At 39.0% G+C, this 22,759-nt stretch overlaps 1 protein-coding gene across 1 annotated transcript in view; it reads right to left on the bottom strand.

The window, feature by feature from the left end:
• STAC (SH3 and cysteine rich domain) overlaps positions 1 to 22,503 on the bottom strand; it is a 72,054-nt gene extending 49,551 nt beyond the window's left edge. Inside the window, exon 1 of the mRNA XM_031059628.1 lies at positions 22,144 to 22,503. Coding sequence (XP_030915488.1) covers positions 22,144 to 22,260 — 117 coding nt within the window. The 5' untranslated portion in view covers positions 22,261 to 22,503. The remainder of the gene's footprint in view (positions 1 to 22,143) is intronic.
• Positions 22,504 to 22,759: the final 256 nt, after the last annotated feature.

Genomic DNA, 22,759 nt, shown 5'->3' with positions numbered 1-22,759 from the left:
TTTATATTAGAAACTGTTTATGTTAGAAGCAATGATTATTTGGAATCATAATTCACACTAATATAAAGGGAGGGAGTTTACATGCTTTCCCAAAAAAAGCATAGGGCTGGTATGTCACACTGACTTAGTGGCCTCAGAGTACTTGCTCTCCCTAGATTCTGTTCCTTATCCATCCATTTTCTTTATGATGTGGCTGTCAGCACGCTGTTGGAGAGGAGAGTTAAGACACTCTGGGGGAAAGCCTTCTCTCCCACCTTCAGAAGAAAGCAGCTTGTTCCTGGTAGAGGGAGACACCAGCTCTCTACCCAGTGTTTCCCAATAAAACCCCAAAGTCAAATAAATGGACAAAGAACTGCTGTTGACTCCAGTTAACAGTGTTTGGGTTTGCTATATGGAAGCAAACTGCATTCTGCTTCCTGAGGAGTTCCTTCACAATGGCTTTGGGAGTAGGGAGGCATCAGAACCTGGGGCCCATCTCACGTGCACCTCTCTCCACCCACAACTCACTCTGGGTTCAGAGGAGGAGCCCTGGATCCAAAGGAAGGAAATACCTATTTGCAAGAAACTCTCAGTCTGTAGGGGAATGTGAAAATAAGAGCAATTAAGTAATTAAATGCCAACTATGAGGTAAGTGCTGTTTATGGTTTCTGATGCTTTTTCAGCTGAAGCCTAAGCCACGGACTGACTGAGCCTAAAACTCACTGTAAACTGCACCATGAGAATGTGACATCTTCCCTTTTCCTCTTGGATGTTAAGTTACTAGCTCCTGAAGTCACTGAGGTTAGTCAGTTTTGAGATTACTTCATCTCCCCAGTGACAGCCAGGAACTCAACAATAATTCACCTCCTTGCTCCTGAAACATTTCTCACTGAAGTCAGACCTAATTAGTGTAGCAAAACACAGAGAATTACAACACCACAAGGTGACTGAAATGGCATCCGTTATTGATTTGCCATCCATTTCTACAGTGCCACATGAAGCTAATTAAATTTCAAAATGCTGTTCCTGCCAGAGAAGGAAACCTAAGCTGTGCAATACAGTATTTGTTTTATCATGAAACAACAGTCCTGCTAGTTTGGATAATGAATGCAGTACATTTTAAGAAGTTTTGCATTTACTATCCTTATCCCATTCTCCTGTGCACAGCCTTTTACCAGTTGAGGGATCTACCAGCAGCTTTTCCTCCCCCAAGCAGAGAAGTCAAGTTTTCAAAAAAAGAATAGTCCAGCATTAAGGCTATACCTGCCCAAACTTATGGATAAACACTAAAGGGCATGAAACTGTGTGTTTTCTGTGCATTCCCTCCCAGAATGTTCAGAGGACACATACCCAAGAGTGAGTTGAGCAAGTTACCTTCACATATTTGGGAGGCACCTCTGCAGCTCTGCAAGCTGCTAGCCCTTTCTGAAACTCACTGAGAACCATCCTGGCTACCTGTGGTTAAATAATTCCCAGACAAGATGGGCATCCCTTTCATTAGCCAAAATACAGATTTCATGCCCATTTGCATTCAGACTGGAAGACACCTGCATGTGTTGCTTCCATTGCATACCTAAAACACCAGTGGAAGTCTGGGACTATTACATCCCAAATAGGTTATATGTGTGGAGAAGTGACTTGGAGAAAATTAAGAATATTGGCAAAATTTAGCATTTTGCACAGCTAATTACACACTTCTACTGTTAAGAATACCTCTCAGATCAGCAGGTTTTATGCCCTTCATGCATAGGAGAGAATATACAGGGCCACAGAAGATTGGCATCAGGTTTTAAGATCAGATCCAACTTTCCTTTCTCATATTAGGCTCATGAGAGAATTTGAAATAGGGCAATGGTATGTGATTGTTTACTTAGGAAAAGTTGGCCCAAGCAAGGGCAAGGGCTGGTTGTTATACATATTGTATAAACTATAAAACCATAAAAGCTTAAGTAATTATTAGACTGCACTTGAGTAAGCATCACTTCCCTTACTTTAATATCACCATCTCCTCATTTTGAAATTTGCTGTGGATTATCCCAATTCTTTTATTGCCAGATTTCAAATGTAATTAAATGCAGGTATGTAATATATGTCTGGTTTGGGTCTGCTGTAAACTGAGTTAAAGCACTTGTGATGCCAAAGCTGCTCTAACATTCCCCTGAGGTGGGAATCAAATCTTTCAATAGAGAGGAACGTATGCAAATTTTAATATTTACACTTTATTTCTGCAGAGTGAATGAGTCCAAAGTTAAACCTTATGAAGACACATTACAAAACTTTGTGAAAAAGCCCTGCAGCTGGGTTTGTTCTACACTCAATAATTCAACTCTTCGATGAAAAATCATGTATTGAGACTGAAACAACCCTTAAACCAAGCACAAGAAGGCTTTAAGAAACATATTTGAAATAAATCTCCTAAGACTTTCACATTTTCTCCATTGTGAGCAAGGCTGCAATTTAGCTTTCATTTAAATAAAAATAACATTCCCAAAAGTACAGGAGATTTCTAGACTTGTGGTAGCATCACGAGGCTTCACAATGTTGACCCTTCAGAAACATGAGCCCTTGATATTAAAGCCAGGATGTTCCTGTGGTTTGAAATTAGAGTAAGGGAAAAATCTTTGTTTCTAGTTAAAAGCTTTTTATCAGTCACACAGATTCACAGTGACTGCACATACTAACCCCACAGGCAAGGTAGAGATAAGTGCAATAGCTCAACCTCAGAGCTTGATTAACCTTTATTTTCCCTGTATCTTGCAGCACATCTCAATTTTCCTCCAAGTCACTGAATGTTCAAGCTTCAAGGGATCAGGAAGCTCTGTTATCAGCACTCCTCCATTCCTAATTCCCCTATACTACAACCCTTTAGCTGCTGTAAGCAGAAAACAGAAGGCTGTAAAAGAACAGCTATTCAAATTCATTGCTAGCGTTATCTACGTGCCACTGCTTTTGCTGTGAATGGGAATTGCACCTGCCCTCACCAGGACTTTATTTGATGCGATTGTTGGAAGCACCCAATGCTTTTCTACAATTTGCATTGAAGAAATTCCCATGAAAATTGGAATGATGTGATTTGAGCTGTTTCACAATCTCTAGCTTTGCAATTACAAAGATATGCATCCACCCCGCAGAGTACTTTATTCGGGCTCCTAAGTGCTCCCTGATATCTAGGAACAATTTTCCCCTTGATTCTCCAGCTTGCCTACATTAGCACTTAGCTCAGTAGAAGAGGCTGGGAAGGATGAAGCAGGGGCTGCTGAGCACCCACCGTGCACACATCAGGTGATTTCCCAACAGGCTTGGTCTTGTTGCCCTCTCAGTCACTGCCAGCCATCCCTGCCAGCAGCAGAGGCTCCTGGGCAATGTGGGGCCTATGGGGAGATTGTTTGTACATTTCCACTCTTAATTATTTTCCAGGAGAAATTAATAAATGAGTCCCACTTATCAACCCGAAATCACTGACTCACCATATAACCAAGCCCTTATTCTCAGACATCAGCTGTTTGCTATATTGCTACTGGACTAGCAATAAATAAAAAAATATTGCTTGCTGTTCTCTATGCCTTTCTTTATACTGGTGTAACAGTATCATTAGATCCACTACAAGTAATTCAGGGTATTAACAGAGCTGGAATGAGCCATCAAGCCAGCTTGAATCCTGCAAGCCTTATAAGATGTAGCTATTTTGTTTAGTATGCAGACTAAAAATGCTCTGTCAACAGATTTCACTTTGCTGTGAGATAAATATCCACCTTCTGTAAGGAACCATTTTTTCTTCCTTGCAGCTTCTTAGAGCAAATTTCCAAATTATTTGACTCTCATATTGGTTTAAAAGAAGAACTTCAACACACATGGTTCAGATGATGTTGTGTAGATTTGCTAGAGACAATGTCAGGTACAGGGGCTATTACCAAAAGGGACTCAGACCAAAAGTGTTTCAAATAAGGGAGAGAACAAAGCCTTGATGAATGGCATCTCCTCTACTGAGTACAGTCCATTTTTTGAGTCAAGGAACATTCAAGTATTAGCAACTCTCAGGACATACTTCAGTTGTTTACTTGCATTGTTGAAGGACTGGATGTTACCAGGGTGTAAGCTACCCTGGCGGCATTTCTGGGCTCCAGCTAGCTGTGCTGATCTAGAGCCAACAGGGAACCAGCTCAAATGAGAGTGCTTACTTTTTGTGAGCAGAAAGGCTAATGATTTTCTTCTTAAAACTAAGAGACAAAAAAGCAAGTGATTTTTGAGGACAGACAAGAGTGGATTTTTTACAGATTTTGAGTTGAAAATGCTCTGCCTTGACATTTTAATGAGCAAAAATAAGATTATAACATGCCTAAAGGCAGTATGCAATTTCATAAACAATATGTGTGTTTGCCTGCTGATGAGAGGAGTACCATGTCTTATAACATTAACAAGATAAAAGGATATTTCTAATACTTAAGGGGTTGTATTGTTTTTTGGCAAAGCACACATGATAAAACTTGTAAGCAGAGCTGATTTCTTTTCTACCATCTTCTTTCTAAATAATAAATAGTCAAAGTACTCTGCTAGTACAATTAGCTAAACTGACTTCAATTGCAGATGATTTATACAGTCTGAGAATCTGGCCCTATCATGCAGATGTGTTTGCTCTACCCAGCTCTCTTGGAAGCTGTATCCTTTTAATCCACTACAGACAAAGAGGGAGTGTTCATTATTGCAGAATCTGCTACGTATAATATTTGTGTATTTTCCCAAACAGATTGCTTAGCTGTTGTTAGAACAAATATGTTTGTTGGTGTTGTAAAAAGTAAATAATTCAATCTTTCTGCTTGAATATTGTATTGAAATAGTCAAAGAGGAGCCATTTTTCATAATACCTACCAATAATATTATTAGTGATTCATTATTAGTGTACCTTCAGCTACTCTATTTGGCTCTTGCAGCTCTGATCATGGTCCTCAGATTCTCCTTCCTGTCTTATATTATTTTTTTAAATCTACTCACGGATTCTCAGACCTATTTAGAATATAAACCTTTCTAGGCAGGGTTCTTTCTATGATTTTTTTTCACACATAGAGTCCTAAACTACAATGAAATGCTCTGATTGGCATGACAGAGCATAGCAGCAAAAATCCTTGAAAGAGCCTCAGGGTTTGAAAGCATGAAATCTGAAGGGATGCCCTGGTGTCACTACCCTCACAAATGTCTGCGTGAATCCCATGTCCTCAGACCTCTCCTGATGTAATATATCCTTGTCAGCTTTGCATTTGCATCCCTAGTTAGCAGACCTCTGAATTATCCAGAGATCATCCTGCACATGTAGCCAAACAGGCACTTTGCTTAGCAGAGCTGTTCATTCTCTGTGACTCTGGTTTGGTTTAAACCAAGCTAAAAATTCACCTGGTTTTCAACAATTGCTCCTGTACTTGGTTTGAACTTATCCCACATTTTAATGCGTGTTGTCTTACTAACTCTTCAAGGAACCAGGATCGGCAAATATGTGAGGTAAACGTGAGATAAAGAACATGACATTTTAAGGCCTGAAAATATGAAAAGTCTCCTGTGTGATCTGAATTCCTTTATATATCTTCAAAACTCAGCATCACATATGACAGAATAAAGTAATGCAGTCCAGTGAGCAATAGATTTGAGGAAACACAATTTATTAAGTGTATCAATTGACATCAAATCTCAGGGAAATCCTTTTCTCTCTCTATTATGTTCAGAACTGTCTACTTAGTCCTAAGACATAAAAAGGGTAGACACCCTATTAGATTGTCTGTAATTGTGACTTACCCTGAGCTCACATTACCTTCCCTGCTAAATTATATTTTCATTGTAACTTCAACAAATTCACAGTCATTTAAAAAGTTTAAAATAGTTTATAAAAAGGAGGAAACATATGCAAAATAAATACTTGTATGAATGAAAATGAAGAAAAATGCAAGGCTTTTTTTAATAAAAAACTGAGTAAAATCCACACCCAAACTCTTGAATTTTATATCTAACATAATTTTTGCTTTGATGTTTTTGAACAGCTCTATTTTGATGTATTCCTTTGATTTCTTTTAACCAAACTGTATTACATAGAGTAATCTAGAAAGAAAGGAGTGCATATTACATTATCTTAATGAGGTCTAGTGTCTATCAGTATTTCTTCAAACTTCCTAACAGGTTTGCTTCAAGTTTATTTTTTGTGGGGAAAATGCTTGTAATAACCCTCAACCATGGTTTGCATTCAGCCTGCTTCTAGCAGAGAATCTTTCTCAAATTTGCAGTATTTCAAGATAACAAGTCACAGTATCTTTCAGAGAATCTGTGCTGTAGCTTTCCAAAGTTTGTAATCCAATTGACAAAAATCAGATTATCAGTCCCCAAAAAAGATCTCCTGAGCTCACTGATCATCAGTTCTCCCTTCTTCGTCAACATGTGCATAAAGCAAAACACTTGGCAAATCAAACTAAAGAACATTTCAGTCATTATCAAATATCAGGGTTGCAAAATATTTTGTCTCTTTGATCTCCCCTGCTGCCTCACCTAACAAAAGACAGGCTGCTTCTCTCAGGAGCAAAGACTACTAATCCTGTAGCTATATGCAGGATTCTATTCTCCCTGCTGCTAAATAACTGTTTCCACATAGGTGGCAACAGCTGCAGGACACCCTTTATAATTCAGTTTACGAAAGGTGTCTGGGGCAGACTTTTATGTAGCTCCCTTTCATAGTCTGACAATAGAACTGTCTCAAATTTTTCCTCCTGAAACCAAAATAAAAGCTCATGAAGAAAGCAAGAGATGGTTAGGAATAGTCCTTCCATAAAAATAATAAAAAAATCAGCCTGTACTTTCAATTTCAAGAAAGGCAAGTGTTTACAACATCTTGTTTTGTACTTTGGGGTTCACCTCAGGCACCTGGTTGCTAAGCAGCCAGTCATCTCCATACTTTGTCTCTATCAGGATGTTGTTATCTCTTGCCTCTGGATGTAGAAGGCATTTGGACTGTTATCTCTGAGGTCCCTTCTGGGAATCCCATATTTTGCATCTCTTTTTGGACAGCTTTTTTCCATTTCAGCTTCTAAATGGAACATTTAGAACCCTTTGGTAACTCCTGATTCAGTCATTTATTAATCTTTGCTGTGGCGGATGTGGCACAATGAAATTTGGAGATTAAAAGGATGGGTTTCAGAGTGATGTAAATCCTGGCAGCCCTGCTGAGGTGAAAGAAGCTACACTGGTAACTACCTGCTGAGAGTCTTCCAGATTGATAATAATAGGACCTGAGTTTTGTTTCTTTTCCTTCTCATGAATAATCTGGAACAAATGTGATTGTGAATGTAAGACTAATCATCCTTGACTGTATCTCATGTCTGTACCTCTATGAAATGTGCATTTTCCCTGCTGATCTTCTGTCTCAGTATGACATCCTTGGACCTCAAAAAAAAAAAAAAAAACCAACCCCAAAACACAACAGTTCTACTAAAAAATGCTGGGCTACCTACAGCAATAGTTTCCACTAATATGTTTTATTGATTTTCTTTATTTTCTTTTATTTTTGTTAACAGAGATGTTTTATAATACTTTAAATAGTAGTTTATCTCTTGAAGCAAATATGGAAATACATCTTGCAGAGACGCTGATACTAACTAAGGGCAAATTAACATGAACACCACAACCCACGCACTGAATTATCGCATTTGTGTCATCTTAAAACAAAAAAGAAGTCTGAGACCTGCTGGGAATTGTTACAGTTAATACTCTGTCAGTGTTTCCACTCTTACTTCTGGGGCTCAAAACTTACACTGTTAAAATTGCTTTGCAATGAAAACATCGAAGTACTCAGCTCTACGACAAAATAATTGTCACTGGGCCAAATCCTAAAGGTCTTTGCTTACTGCTAACTCCCACTGACTTCAGTGAGCATGTATCCTCAGTAAAGGCTCAGGGTTTGGATGGGTTATTGGAGGTTTTTTGTTGTTTGTATGTTTTGAAATAAAAATATATTTTTTAAGGTTTTATACTGCATTTTATACTTTAAAATAAAGGATTTCTGCAGGCAGCATGAAAAAACACCTGGCCATCTTTGACATTCTGTTACTTGGCTGACTTTGTCTGGCTTTTCAATTCCATCTTCTTTTTCTTAAACTACTCTTTCTAAACTGTGCTGCTCCACAACCAATTATAGCTAGATCCAGGTGGGTGACATTATGCTTCTGCTTCTCCTGTCCTTCCTGGACAATTGTATCAATTAATACTTTGTGTGAATATATTCTGTCCAGTTCTTGCCTAGCTACTGTGCTTTGAGATGATATTATTTTGTTTTTCAGTCAAAGAAAGAGCTAGAACATGTGAAATGCAAGAATTTGGGTGCTGTATGGCCTATTGGCTTAAAAGAAGCCCACAGGCCAGTATTTTGTCATACATGATCCCACAGATTTCTTCACTCCTTTCTTTGCTGCCTGTTCACAAACAGGGATTCAGATCCAAATTTTACAAATTGTTTTCATGTTTCCATTTCAAACACAACTCCATGAGAGATGGCATAGGACCTTATATCTTACAGAATATTAGCAGTGTTTGTTGGTTCCCTTACAATTTCTTTTTCATGGTTCCCTTCCTCTTTTTGGGCATAGTTTTGCAATCTGGTACCAAATTTGCTGCCTTCTGTCTTCCTTTTGCCCCTCCTGAAGACTAACAACGTCTCATTGTGTGAATGCTGCTTGTCAGCCAGGGCATTTGGCCACCCTGGCAGAGCTGGTTCAGACACCACAAATCTGACAGGATCCCTACGGTCCTGGTGCACATTGCTGCCCTGGAACCACTCTGGCATGAAGTCCTGGATCTGGGGACAGAGCTGATAGCACACAAGGAGCAAAGCTAGTCAATCCTCTGGGTTTCTCCATGGGCACCCACAGGGTCTCCTTCATCTTGTATTTTCAGTTCTTAAGTCCTATAGCAGCTACCACATACATAACAGATGCCACGTCAACTAAAATTTTTTCTACCTTGATAATATTTTCCTTGTCATTTGTTCTGCATCCAGTTATCTTACTGTCCACCATGACAAAAATATGTTTATTTTCAGATCCAGTACAGATCTGATGCATGTCCTGTTAAAGCTCTTCTCAAAGTGCAACTTACAGTATGCATTTATTCCTTTAAACAAATCTACTCTAGTAGCTCTCTAATATTCAAAAAGCATTTCCAAAATTTTTTTGGGGAAAATTATGCTTGTAGTACCAGTTTCCACTGAATCTTTTACTGCTACAGAAAGTTTCTAACTCTGTCTTTTGTCTTTTTGTTATGACTTTTTAGTCATGCCAAGCAAAAACTGCATTGAATGTCCTACATAAAGAATAGGCCAATTCTCCACATGGAAAATCTGTTTAACTTGGTGCTGATATTGTCATGCAGATGACACACAGTTACTTGGCACTTCATGGAGACATTTGAAGGCCTAAACACTGCTTCAAGAAGTTGACAATGTAAACACGTATATTTGGAGATGTTAATTAGCAGGAGTTGTTAAGTATGAGATTTATGATCTATCTTTGACTCCTTTTGCCTCAGGCTAATCCATTTCTTTTATATTTTTTCCTAAACCTCCAAGCTGCTGAATATATCTTCAGCCAGCTACTGTTTCAAGATCAACCCTGCAAAACAAAACCATTTTATTTTTATCCTCACCAGCTGCACAATTTTCCTTCTCAAATTACCTCTATCAAAATTTCAAGATTATAATGACTGAGCTGTAAAAATGTGGTTTCATCCTGAGATAGCTGGTTTTGTGTAAAAAGATGGTTACATACAGGATACCATATGTAGAAAATTAGAGAATATAACTCTTTCTGAAGTGCTAAATTTTTTTTCTATTAAGACTTTTTTTGTTAAGTTCCTCAAAACTCTCTAAATTTTTAACTGTTGCTAATGAAATCCTGCACAAAAACATCTAATAATTGTAATAATGTTTTTGAAAAAAAGTTTGAAATACTGTCACGATGTTGTGTTCATCTAATAAATAAAGCTTCATAATTTTGGTGTTGCAAGAGAAAAGAGCTGTTGTCATTGACATAAGTTATCAATTGTTTAATTTAATAAGAGTCACTGCTTTGATAGGAAAGTCGGGGATCTTAAAACTGTGAAGCCTTGTCTGACAAAAATACTATCGGTGACTTCAAGAGGAGCAGCATATTGCATGGGGCTGCATGAGGGATTCAGACAGGCAGGAAAGCAGGAACATAGAAACAAGAAGAAAGGAAAGTCGAGTTAATAGAAAGAGTTTTAAAGAATGTGAATATGAATCCTATGAAAGTGGGGAGTTCTTCCATGAAAAGATTCCCTTTGCCACATCTATTCTACTGCTAGAGTAGGTGCAATTCTTGAATTCTTGATATTAGCTGAGTAACACTGACTTATAAGGCATGTGAAATATTACAGCAGAAATACAGTTACTGTCTACTGCTGAACTAAAGAGCAAGTGCAGTGCTAAATTCTAAGATTTATATCAATTTTCTCCCATCAGTTGCTTTTTTTTATATGCAGCAGAGGCTATGTGTGGGACTGTACTGGAGAGATATTAACTCATGGAAAGGAGATTTTTCTTTTTCTACCAGCAGCTGGTAGTAAAGACAAAATGACATTACCTCTATTGCTACTTTGAGAATATTGTATTTATTACAGTGTGTTCCCTACAATGCCAGAAAAAAAAAATAGGCTAGCTTTCTCATCTTGTTTAAAAAAGAACTGATGCTTTTTTGTCTGGACTGAGTGGCTACTTCTTAAGGCCAACATCTAGTCATAGATGCATTCTCCTCTGAGGAAAATCACTCTATTCAGATTTTTTCATTTAAGGTTTGAATGTCATTTTTTTGGGCCTTTATGAAATGTTTTTAATTTTTCTACATTCTAGCAGGATTCTAGGTAGGTCTATTACAGCTGTTGGCATTCATGTTAGCTTTGATAATCTCTAAGGAAGATGTCCAGAGCATTTTTCTTGGATGCCAGGCAGGTACTGCTAAAAAAGCCGGTGCTGTTGAAGGGCAGAATTGCAGCCTGAAGACGTCTGTGGGAACTTAAGCTTCTGGAGAAGGCAGGAGCTCAAAAGATTTTTCAGCAGCAGTGCACTTGAAAAGAGCTGTTTTGAGTAGCACTGGTCCTCAGTTACCTACCCCAATAGGAGGGGAAAAGATGGGGAAGCTAGGAAGAGGGCTTTATTTCTTCTCCATAAGGAATGTTTTGGATTACCTCATTGTTCAGGTTTTAAATGTGTGTATAGTTTCCTGCATAGACATATAAAGACACGATGAGGTTACATCAAGGGATAAATAGGTATCCACACACAAGGAACAGGCCATGTAAAATCATAATATGTGAGGAAGTTAGATGCAACTGAAGATATTCCTCTGTGAATAATGCAAGTACAGCTTGTGTATGGGTGAAAGGGAAAGTACAAACTGTGGGGTTTGCTTTTTTTCCAAGAGTACTTATGGCCTGAGCATCAGCATCCACGCAGTGCTTATGAAAGGTCCTTTTCCCTAACAGCAGAACCACCGTCCATTTTCTTAACAGAAATATCTAAACTTGGCTAAGCCTGGAAACATGGAAGTTTTTCCTGTAAAGACTCATGTATCAGAGAGCCTGGTCATGGTTTAAAGCATTAGTGTGAGAATAGGAACAGAGAAGGAAGAAAGAATCATTGAAAGGCAGAGTATGAGTGGGTGAGGTAGCACAAAAGTTAACTGGATCTTTAATGGTCAGGAGGATGAAATCCATTTGTCATTATAACCAGCTCCAGGAGGTAGATCTAACTGCTGTGAACCTGCCAAAGACTCCTGCGTGCCCATACTTCATGAAACTGGTACATGATGCATCTTGTGGCTACAGTTTAACAGCAGCACTTCACGCTCTGAAGCCTGGATAGGCTCACGCTTTTCTCTCTTTTTCTCATAGGTGCATAACTTTCCATTATAGGACTGTCTGCAAACAGCAGTTTTGCTTAGCAAAAATTTTCAACGTTTGACTGGTTTTGTTCCGCATTGGCATTAAAAAAACAACCAACTGCAGCTTTTCAGAATGTCTTTGAGAGACCTGCGGGCAGGAGAGGGGAAAGTCAGACAGACTAGCCATGCAGGGGGACAGACAGCTGACCAGTCTTTGTAGGCAAGGTTCAAGACCTCACTCTGACAGAATCTCAGTGGTGCTCACCTCACTTAAATTTGAGCTTTTAACTCAGCTGCAGCTGCCTACTCTGGTCAATGGAATAAAGGTTTCTGCTCAGAGAGGCTAATTTAGATCACACAAAGCAGGCTCTTCCTCTAAGTCACCTTTGATAAAACAGTTTTGGTCTGTGTTCCATTTATAACAGAGGAGGACTGAACTACTAACTTACCTGCCTGTAGTTGGTCTCTAATTACAGGTGAGGCTGTACAATGTAACCTGGTATGCATTTTTTCCCCCTCCTCTTTTGTCTGGAAATTTCACTTGCAATCAGGGAAAGCACCTTAGCAAAAGTTTACACAATTAAGAAACTGAATAAATCCTCAGGACCAGGTGTTTTGACATTGAAAAATAAGCAGTAAGTGCCTTTTTTTTTAAAGCACTCCAGAAGCATGCATTTCACTGGAATGCTCATTATCAGAAATATTTGGCAAATCATTACAAGTCACCTTATGTTTATTTGTAAATTATTCCTTAATTAGATAATTTAAATTAAAAGATGTTGTGTGAACATAAGTGAGAAATTATCTAATACCACTTATAAATAATATGAATAAGTACACTAAGAGATACAACAAAAATTTTACATGCCAGGTCTTTGAGTTGACTAATACTAGCTGATAAGAGTATGTGCATTTTAAAAATGGATTTGAGCCTGAAACCTCTAAATAACTGGATTCTCAATTTAACTGTGCAGCAGTCAGGGACACTGACAAGTTTACCATGCTGAATGTTTTGTTTACTTGTGAGCATAGAGATGCCCAGTCCAGGGCTGTTTCTCACTGTATGCACAAAGGCAAGAGAGGCTGGGTTAGGACTTTTAGACTCTCATTTCAGTCACAAGATATTTTGATTTTGGGAACCACAGAATTTAAACTGGCAGGGAAAACACTGGCAAAACAATGACAAATAGTACACCTATATAAGTGACAGTTTAGAAGGTGACTTGTTTGCATTGTGCCAGAAATCTGACCCTTCCCTTGGTTGACAAAAGCTGATGTCTCCCTTCACTATGAATGAGCAATTTTTGCAAAAAAAAAAAAAGAAAAAAAAAAGAAAAAAAAAGAAAAAAAAGAAGAAAAAGAAGCTGAATACTGAGGTAGTGGGCATTTGTCTGTAAGACCATATTTAACAGTATTTGCTATATCAATCTGTCAGGTTGACTTTGCCCTCTCACCTGTAGCTGTGCCTCCAAAGCATACATTTCTTTGTCTTACTCTGCTGAATAAGTGAGAAAAAAAATTCTAAATGCAGATTTTAATAGCTCTGTGAGTACCAGTTTATAGTAATTTTTCTCCTTTCTTAGTTAAGCCTAATCATCAGTTACTGTAGGTCAGCTTCATTTTCCTTTTCTGTTCAGAATACTAGACTGCTAAAATGATCTTTATTAATAAAGCAATGCATGTGTGGCATTTTAATAAAGCTTTTAAATGGCACTCAGAGATGGAGCATATTATGTCTACAAAAAAAGAAAAGCATTAAAATTGTTGCTGTTACTTGCCTAAAGGACTGCAATTCCATATTGAACTTGCAGCCTCCTGTGGCTGGGAAATACCTCTGTCTCACAATTATTCATGCTATGGTATTTTTAACACCACTGCAGCCCCTAAACAGTAACACTTTCATTTGACAGTACTTAGCAAACTACTTTCATCAGTTAAAAACTGGTCAGCTAAGAAATGCTGACCTGTCAGGGAGAAAAAGTCCATGAGCCTCTAGTAATGTGAGACGACAGACATGAAACTCATTTTATTTTAATAAATAAGAAGATGGGCAAGCCATTTGTCACATTTAACTGCTGATGTCAGAGACACAAGAAATCTGTTTTTCAGACATCCATTGTAAATATATTTTATAGGGTTCCTGAGTTAAATTCCCTGACAAGAATTTACTCTCTCAATTGGTCTACTGAGTCAATGGGAGTTTCCTCCAACAGAGGCAAATGTCAAAGGAAAACAAATTCAAATTATTTCAGTCACTCACACATAGATTTCTCATTTTCACAGCTGGTTCTCTTTGCTAATGAACAGGCAAGGTTTGGTTATGCTTCAGCACTTTCCTGGGAAGTCCTTATTTAACACTGAATGACTGCTTGCCTATGCAACTGGAAGTTGTGCAGGACTGAGTACTGTGTTAAGAATATTCAACTCATGCTCATCTCTGAAAGCCTCATCCTCTGCCTGACAAACATGAGTATAAATTTATCAAATATGCAATCTCATACGCATCAGGAGTATGCAGCAATGGGTCCTAGGCAGTGGGCGAAATCCTTGTCCTACAAAGAATTACAGTTTTCTATCAAGTGGTTACGGCTTACTTGCATTTAAATTAAATAAAGTGCACAGGAAAAATGAACCTCTAAGCCATGTTTTGGATTTCAAAAATCCAAAACTGATGTGCTCCATAACCGTGAAGAAATTTCAGGCCTTCAGCACTCTCAGCTACTTAGAGGCATATTTTAGACCATATCACTCTTTGGAGTGTGACAAAGAAGGACCCAAACTTTTAACAGCAGAGCTGTCTTGAATGTGCTTGGATGTGTAAGAGACATATAATTTCCCCAAAGCTGTTACTACTAATACTAATGCTATGAAATGGAGATAAATGAAAAGACTCTGTTGATGTGTGCTCTTGGAAAATTGCATTAAAATAGTTATCTCAAAAAGGAAATTTGGACTAAAAAAAGAGTCTACAAAGAAGGTGGGGGAGGGAACAAAAGAAACAAAAAAAGTAAAACAAATGCTGTGGAAATAAAACTGGACCTTTCAAGCAGAGTTGCTTAGGCCAAAATACATTAATTGTCAAGAAAAGCCGAGTCCTTTGGAAATGTATTTTAGGAGATGTCAATGAACAGCTTTGGGCTAGGGAAAGAAAAAGAAGAAAAAGGCTGTGGTACAGTAAGGACTGTAAGGATAAAAGGCTGGTTTGGACCTTCAGCAAGTGCTTCAGCTTGCCTTCTTCCCAGAACCATGATCCCAGGAAAAAACAACTGGAACAATAGGAAAGAGATTACAGAAATTTATGGCACAGCATTAAAAAAGCAGTTCAATGTGTCTGTTGAGGTGAAAGGGAGAAAAGAAACTAGTTAAGCTCTGTTATTAAATTTTACTTTGAAAGTCTAGAAACAAGTTTCCTTAATATGCTTTATCAAAGTGAAATGGAGGTCTCTGTTGAGAGGGAGGAAATGTGATCACAGCAAATACAGATTTGTAGATCTGACCTCAACAGAATTTGACAAAACCAAATCAAAATGAAACAATAAAAAAAAGAAATCTTCCTAGACCAGTTGTAATGAACAAGATGAACAATTTTCTAGACAATTTTCTAGAAAATGTACTAGGTCAAAGGTAGACTGTGTCTACTTGGATTTCATTTAAAGTATTGAATATGTTGCTGAAAGGGAATCTATTAGCCAAGACAAAAAAGGAGGAAAGTTGTAAATAAGTTTTATGGAAAGTTCAGTGGGACATGGATACTATTGAAATGAGAGGTTGAGGGCTAGTCATTGGTGGAGTTCTTCAAAGAACAGCACTGACATAGTTTTAGGGTCAATATTGCTCTCTCTACTTTTATAACTGGATTTTTTGCAAAGATTATGCAGGTCATAAGGCCATTTCCCTCTGGCACTGTTGAGGAATACATTAAGCACAGACAGCTCTGTGTGTGCAGCTGCAGACTGAGCTCTGGGTGGCAGGACCCCAGGCAAGACTGTGAACTGATGACCCTTTGCATAACAAAGGGTATGGGAACCTGTGGCACAGCCTGGTGACCGGACGCTGAGAGACTCGGCAGGAGCTGAGGACTCCAGGCTTTCCCAGGCTTACCTGTAAAGGTGTAAACCCCCAGGGCTTCCTTGGTTTGGGGTCCCACCTTGGAGGCAACCACCTCCAGCTGTTATTTTGCTATTGCACCGTGATTAAATTTTTTTAAGGATCGAAACATCTGAGAATGGGCTATGGGAAATCTGAGGTCAGGTGGGTAAGGAAACCTGGTGTGACTGTGTGAGTGTGGGATGTGAAGCTGGGAAGAGGCCTTGGTCCCAGCTTAGGTGGTCCGAGAGGGACTGTGCCAGAGTGGCTCCCGGATGGTCAGATAGGGAAGCTTCTTTAACATGAGGTGGGAAGCATCATCACATATGGGGAGGCCTTGATCTCGAGGGGTGGAGTCAGGGAAATGTGATGAAGTTCAGCCCTGGAAATGCAAACTTCTGTGCCTGAAACCTGATTCAAACCACTGCAGATGAGGAGGGACAAATGTATCCTGCCTGGATCCCTGGGAAATTCCAGACAAATAGAATGGAGACCTCTGGTTCAGCAAGGAGTGACTAGGAGACACAAAGTTTAGAAGCAAGGTTTCTGGGAATTAATGATACTGTACAAGCTCTCATAGAGGATACCATGCACAAACTCAGTCACTCTTTTTCAAGAAAGATTATTCAATACTGAAATGGGGGCGCTGCTCTGCTACCAGAATGAGATGAAGAATGGAGAGTTTATTTTATGTCAGCCCAGATTATTTAGTATAAAAAATTAAAGGTTGGTAAGAGATATGAAAGTCTATTATGTGATGCAAACCTGCACCAAGAATGGAAAGGAGATATTTAAACTAAAGTAATATTATTAAAATTACAATGCCACACAAGCTGGCAAAAAATAAATGTATACTGGAATTAGAAGAGGATGAAGCATAGAGGATATCCCTTAGCCATTATTAGACCATACAGGTGTTGGCAGAGTAGTTTAAAAGTAGTGGTAAAAGCTGAATTCAACAGAATTACTTTATGAAGAAGAATACAGTGTAAGAGACTGGACAGTGGACTGAACTCTCTTTCAGCTGTGTAAATAGTTTGTTTTGTTTCAGTGAAAATTTGCATAATTTTAAAAATCCATTTTTTTTTTTTACCACACCAGATTTCAGTCAAGTCATTTTTAGTTGTAGAAATGTAATAGATGTCTTCTCCATTTTGACACCATTGAAAATGTGAATAGAAGAAACTGATCACATTTATATTTTGTCTTAGATATCTCAAAGTGCCTAGAAACTTATCTGACATATATATCAAAGTAAAAACAATACCAGAGAGTTTCAATCAGAACAAGAATAAGAAACAAAAGTCAAAATAAGTGTAAACACAAGAATGAGTCTGCTGAGGAGACATTGATAGGTTAGAGTATTACTTTCCTACTTTAATGAAACTTTCTTTACATAATTTGTTGCAAAACACGCAAAACCACTTCAACTAATTTCTGTCCATTAGTCTTACCTTCACAGCATGTACTCACCATTTGACACAGAGGCATGGAAGTAACACTGAGAAGGAAAACTGTTCTTTCTTCTCCTTTCATGGGATGTTTTAAAGCTGTTTGGTATCCCTTTGAAGACTAGAGCACCAGTTTACATGCTGGGTATTTATCACTGGTGTGGAGGGTGAAACACTAACTGCACAGCATACTCCCTGCCCTTTTAAAATATTGATGAGTAACCATCTATGCAACCTCATAAAGTATTAACTCTTTAAGTGAGGAAGATCTCTGCTTAACAGCATAGCACAAGTTCTATGTGATTTAAATGCCACACAACTCAAAGAGTTTCAATCTGTTTATGTTAGTTCCATATCCAATATTAACACCTGGTTTTGAACCTCAAGTAAGCAGTATTGCTGTATTGATCCAGTCGGACAGGTATATAAGTTCAGTCTTTGTGATCGATGTGGGGATATTCAGAAATGAAGCTCACATCTTGAACTTCAATGCTTAATCATTTTATTGGCTTCCTATTATTTTCAGCTTCCATTTTATGTACTGCTTATCAGGTTAGCTCATGTTGGAACAACATTGCACCTCCTGAATTGCCATATCTGAATTTGAAGATAATGGTCTGCATTTCCCTGAATATTGCCCACTAGGTAGTCAGTGTGTGAAAATCTCAGACTGAGGCTGACTCATTTATTTTTTAAAATACATACTACAGATACCATATATATTTGGAGATCTAATGTATCTTTTTTCTTCAATTTTTTTAGCTGCTCAAATTACCAAGCTGACCTGAGTGTGAGCAATTTCTTTAACCCATGAATTTGTGGTTCAGAGGAAAATTTTGAATCCTTCCAAACATGTGTGATTACAGTGCAACACAATTATGGCTGTTTTTCAGCAAATAAAGTAGACAGAAATGGGAAAACTGGGGGGGTGGGGGGAAATTGGTCTTCAGAGAAATCCATCAGTATTTTCAAATAAGTAACTTTTACATGAGAGATTGGCTGCAATGGTAGGGGCAGAAAGCCTGAAAGACTTTTAACATATTGACATGGAACTCTAATAGCTTGAAGATCAGCAGTGTTAATCTACCCTAGTGGCACTAGCTCAAACATTGTAGATGCTCAGGTGTCCCCTAAAACTTAAAAACGCTAAAGGAATTTTCAAAGATAACCCTATTTCCTAGGAATACCCCAGCCATTGCTCACAGAAGAGTGATAACAACTTGATTCATACCAAAAGAAATGAGCAGAGATGGGTTCTTTCCTCTTCATACACAAATGTCAGTAAGATAAAACAAGAACAAAGTTAACAGAATTATGTGCCAGCTACACCAAAACACAAAGAACTCATGTGTAAGATTCCTTTCTTTGGACACACATTTATTCAAATTTTAGTTTTCTTTACGAAATTCCAAGGTACATTTAGATGGAATACATCAGAAATAAGATCTCTACTTCCACTAGATTTCTGCTTATATTGCTAAGTTAGTGGTTAAATAAATATGCAATATGTCTTTAACTGCTACCACCCAGGAGAAATTTTCCCTCACGATTCATTAACTAATGACTTCCTCCCTTGCTGAGTTGTAAATTTACAAAAGACTTTGGCAAACTAGTAATTTGCTCTCTTGGAAACCAGATGTAAATGTCCCAAACAGGTGGGAGCCATAACTACAACTACATGAATGTAAGAAATTTAGCAATTGCATGTATTTGTGTGGTACCTTCCTAAAGTCATTCTCCTGGTAAACTTTAAAGTATCCACTCAAGTCATACTGAGGTGTGACATAAATGTTTTCAAGAGCCAATAAATCAGTTTAATAAATTAAATATTAGCTTTGCAAGATTCTTAGCCACTCAGGCTCTAGGGTTTTTAGCATGTAGCAGTACATACAGTACCACAGGATGGTTCTTTCAACAACCAGGGTGTGTTCACCTGCAGCGATGCTCCTAATCCACAGGAAAAGGTGGTGGGAGGATTTAGCATGTGTTTAAGAGTGAGCTGCTTTCCTGCAACAGAGGTGTGTGACTAACACGAGAGTCATCATTCCAAATTTCAGCTACTTGGAAGAAGCCTGAAGTTCTGCCTCTCAAACTCAGCTCTAGTCAGAAGTTGAAGTACCTGCTCTCTGTCATCATCTAACTACACTCTGGAGGGTGAGAGATAAAACTCATTTCTGGACTTTAATATGAGCAGGGATTATGTGCCACCAATGTCTATGATTACACTGGACTGGAAGGAAGCTTGCAGCTATTAGTTCTACATCAATTTTTTCAAAATTGCTTTTCTGCTGAAGCGTTTTCAAAGGCATTTTGAAGGCTGCTATTATCCATGTTGGTTCTGTTTGTATATTTGGAGTCATAATAGGTGGAGAATTTTGCCAGAGAAAAAAAAAAGTCAAGTCTCAAGTGTTTTGCCACAGAAAAAAGTTGTTGTGGGCTAATTAGATACTGCACAAACAGTTTTGCAGTGAATGCAGCAGAAATGAACTTGTTAACATGGACACAGAGAGTAGCTGAAGAAAGTTTAGTTTCCTGTGAATTACAGGATAGCTCCCTCAGCATGGGATACCACAAGATAAAAGCACTGACCTATGCTTCTGTCAGACTCTAGTTGCTGAAGTACCTTAGGAATTTTCTTAGAAAAATAAAAAAAAAAAACCCAAGCATAAACAATATCTTTGTGAAATCACAGATTTTTTCCATCCTCCGGTTTCCTTGGACCAGAAAAAGAAATCTTATTACCCCAGTGATCAGAAGTCTCTTTTGACTCTATCTATTGCAATGATAATACATCATATTATCTGATCATATTTGCAGCTCTAAAATGTGAATACACAGATTATTTGTTTACTAAGAATATCCAAGTAATGGCGTCAACTGCATGGTCATAGCTTTTGCCTATTCCAGTGGATTGATTCAAATGCTCAAAAAACTGAAAAAAAAATTGATTATGATAATGTTTTATTATAAACTAGTTTGTAGCCTATTTGTTCTCCTGCCAGATGTGCCCAATTCCTGTTGTCAACCTTGGAAGCACATGGGTGCACAAACAGCAAGAGGGAACCCTCTGAGCAGCTCTTCACTTTCTCCGAGCTTTGGATCCATGCCAGTCTGTTTTGGGAAGAGCATTCTGTGGCCCAGCGGGAGAGTCCCTCAAGCACCGTGTTTATCAAGTGGCACATGGAGCTCCTGAGCCATTCTGGCACAGGGTGAGGATCCCAGCTGGGATCATGGGGAGCACACAGCCCACCAGGCCCCATGCGCAGCCCACAACACTTGGGCAGCTGGTGCTGGCAGGGCAGTGAAGGCTGCAGGTACTTTTGGGACCTCACTAGGGGCAAAGCTTTCCACTGCCCATATAACACTTCAGTAATTCCAGAGAAGTGGACTCAGGGGGGTGGGATTTAGGTACCGTATCCTTTCAGAGCCCGGGCTTATACCAATAATCCATTTACTTTTCATTTTCCATGAACCAGGGAGACTCCAGTAGAGCTAAATGGGTATAGTGAATACTGCATGCTATTATTACTGGAAAAGCTCTTCTCTTTTAAAGAGGTTGTATCACACAGGGAATACCTCAGCTCTCCTCCTTGGAGTGCAGCTTCTAAATAAATATATAAAATAAAGAAGCCCAAAGCCCGCGCCAAAACTCTACCCACACAGACAGATAATTTGAACTCACTCTCCGGGAAGTGGAAAGCTGTAACTGCAGAATAATGTAGCAGTCTTTCTATATTAGACCCAGGCAGACACTGCATTTAAACTCAGGCCAGCACGAGAGCTTCCCTGTCAGGCAGCTGTTTTGCTCACACCTCCTGAGGCTTTACCCACCTGTAAGCTCCTAGTGACAAGAACCTGCCTATTTTCATAGTGTACACAGCATCACTATGAAGTTCACAGAAAGATCTGTCAGGTGCTATCATGGTATCAATCATAAGTAACAGAGGATCAGTGAAAGCATATTATCCAAGTCAGCTGCAAGGAACTTTCATTATATAAGGTTACTACATTACCTTTTGCCTCTCTGTCTTCCAAGTAACAGCCTGTCAGTCAGAAAAACTTTTCACATGCAGTTCAATTAAAAATTCAGAGGCCATGCCATTTGAGCTGAATGTTGATTTTCAGTAAGGTAAATTGAACCACATTGAAAAACTCACAAACAGAAAAAAGGCTGTGAAAACAAAAATCCTTTTCTGTGTGGTGTACATGCATTGTGATAAAGCTGTGACTTATCTCCTGTTTTAACAGACTCATTAAACAGTGAAAGTTCACCAATGAGTCTGCCAGAGAAGTAAAGTCAGGTGAAATACCCCAAGCCTCCAGACAAAATTATTTTCTTTGAACCTTTGAGGAAAATCAATTTTTCCAACAAAAACCCTTTAAGTGATCTGTTACTTGGTGTGAAAATAGCTAACAATGCCCATTGACAGCGATCCCCTCGCTGAGCCCGTCACTACCCCAGGATGCTACCGTAACAAGGAGAAGAGAGCACAGGCAAAAATCCACAAACCCAAACATGTCAGAAGGCAGGTATTTTCCCAGCTCAGACTCCTGAGGTGACAGGCAGAATTCAGAAGCAGGAGTGTTGGAGCAGGCACCGCAGTCAGAGGTGCCGCTGATCCTGGCACAGGGCTCCAAAGGAAAATCAAAGCAATACATCTCTTTTCAAAACAAAGAAAGAGGGGAAAAAAATCTCATTCTCTGAGTACCTTTGATTCCTGGCTGGTAGTTGATGCTGGAGAGGGGGGCTGCTCCGTGCTCTCCACTTCATTCTCTTTCTCCACACTGTCCACGCTGACTTCAGTCGTGCTGCTCGGAGGAATCATTTTACCTCTAAAATACCGCTACTATCAGGGAAAAAAAAATCTACAGATGGTTCTTGCTTTTTTCATTTAGCGTCCTCTTTCTTCTCTGCTCTTCTAGAGCAAATGAACTCCGACCGCTTGGTTTCACTATATTTGCCAGACTAGAATTCTCTGGATTTTCTTTTTTTTTTCCCCCTTCTCCTCCTCCTCCTTCCCCTCCTTCCTCCCTCCCCTTTCCTATGCGAGGGAGTAAGTTATCGATGGTTCTGTAGGTCAGTTGTGTGCCTGCTTTTCCCCGATACTCCTCCCTCCATAGGAAGCCTGGAGGTGTGGAGCAGCGTCGTGACCGCCAGCCCCACAATCAGAGGGGAGTGAGCTGAAGCAGCGAGCCCGAGCCACGCACACACAGACAGACACACAGACACACAGAGACACAGACACGCACAGCACTGGAGGGAGGAGCTGTGTTTCTAATGCTGTGAATAGCTTTGGAGGAGCGTGTGCTGTCATAGTAGGGAAA

The sequence above is a fragment of the Geospiza fortis genome, unplaced genomic scaffold, assembly GCF_000277835.1.
Source record: "Geospiza fortis unplaced genomic scaffold, GeoFor_1.0 scaffold120, whole genome shotgun sequence".
NCBI lineage: Eukaryota > Metazoa > Chordata > Aves > Passeriformes > Thraupidae > Geospiza > Geospiza fortis.
The sequence above is the reverse complement of the archived record's forward strand: the minus strand, read 5'-3'. Positions and strand labels throughout refer to the sequence as shown.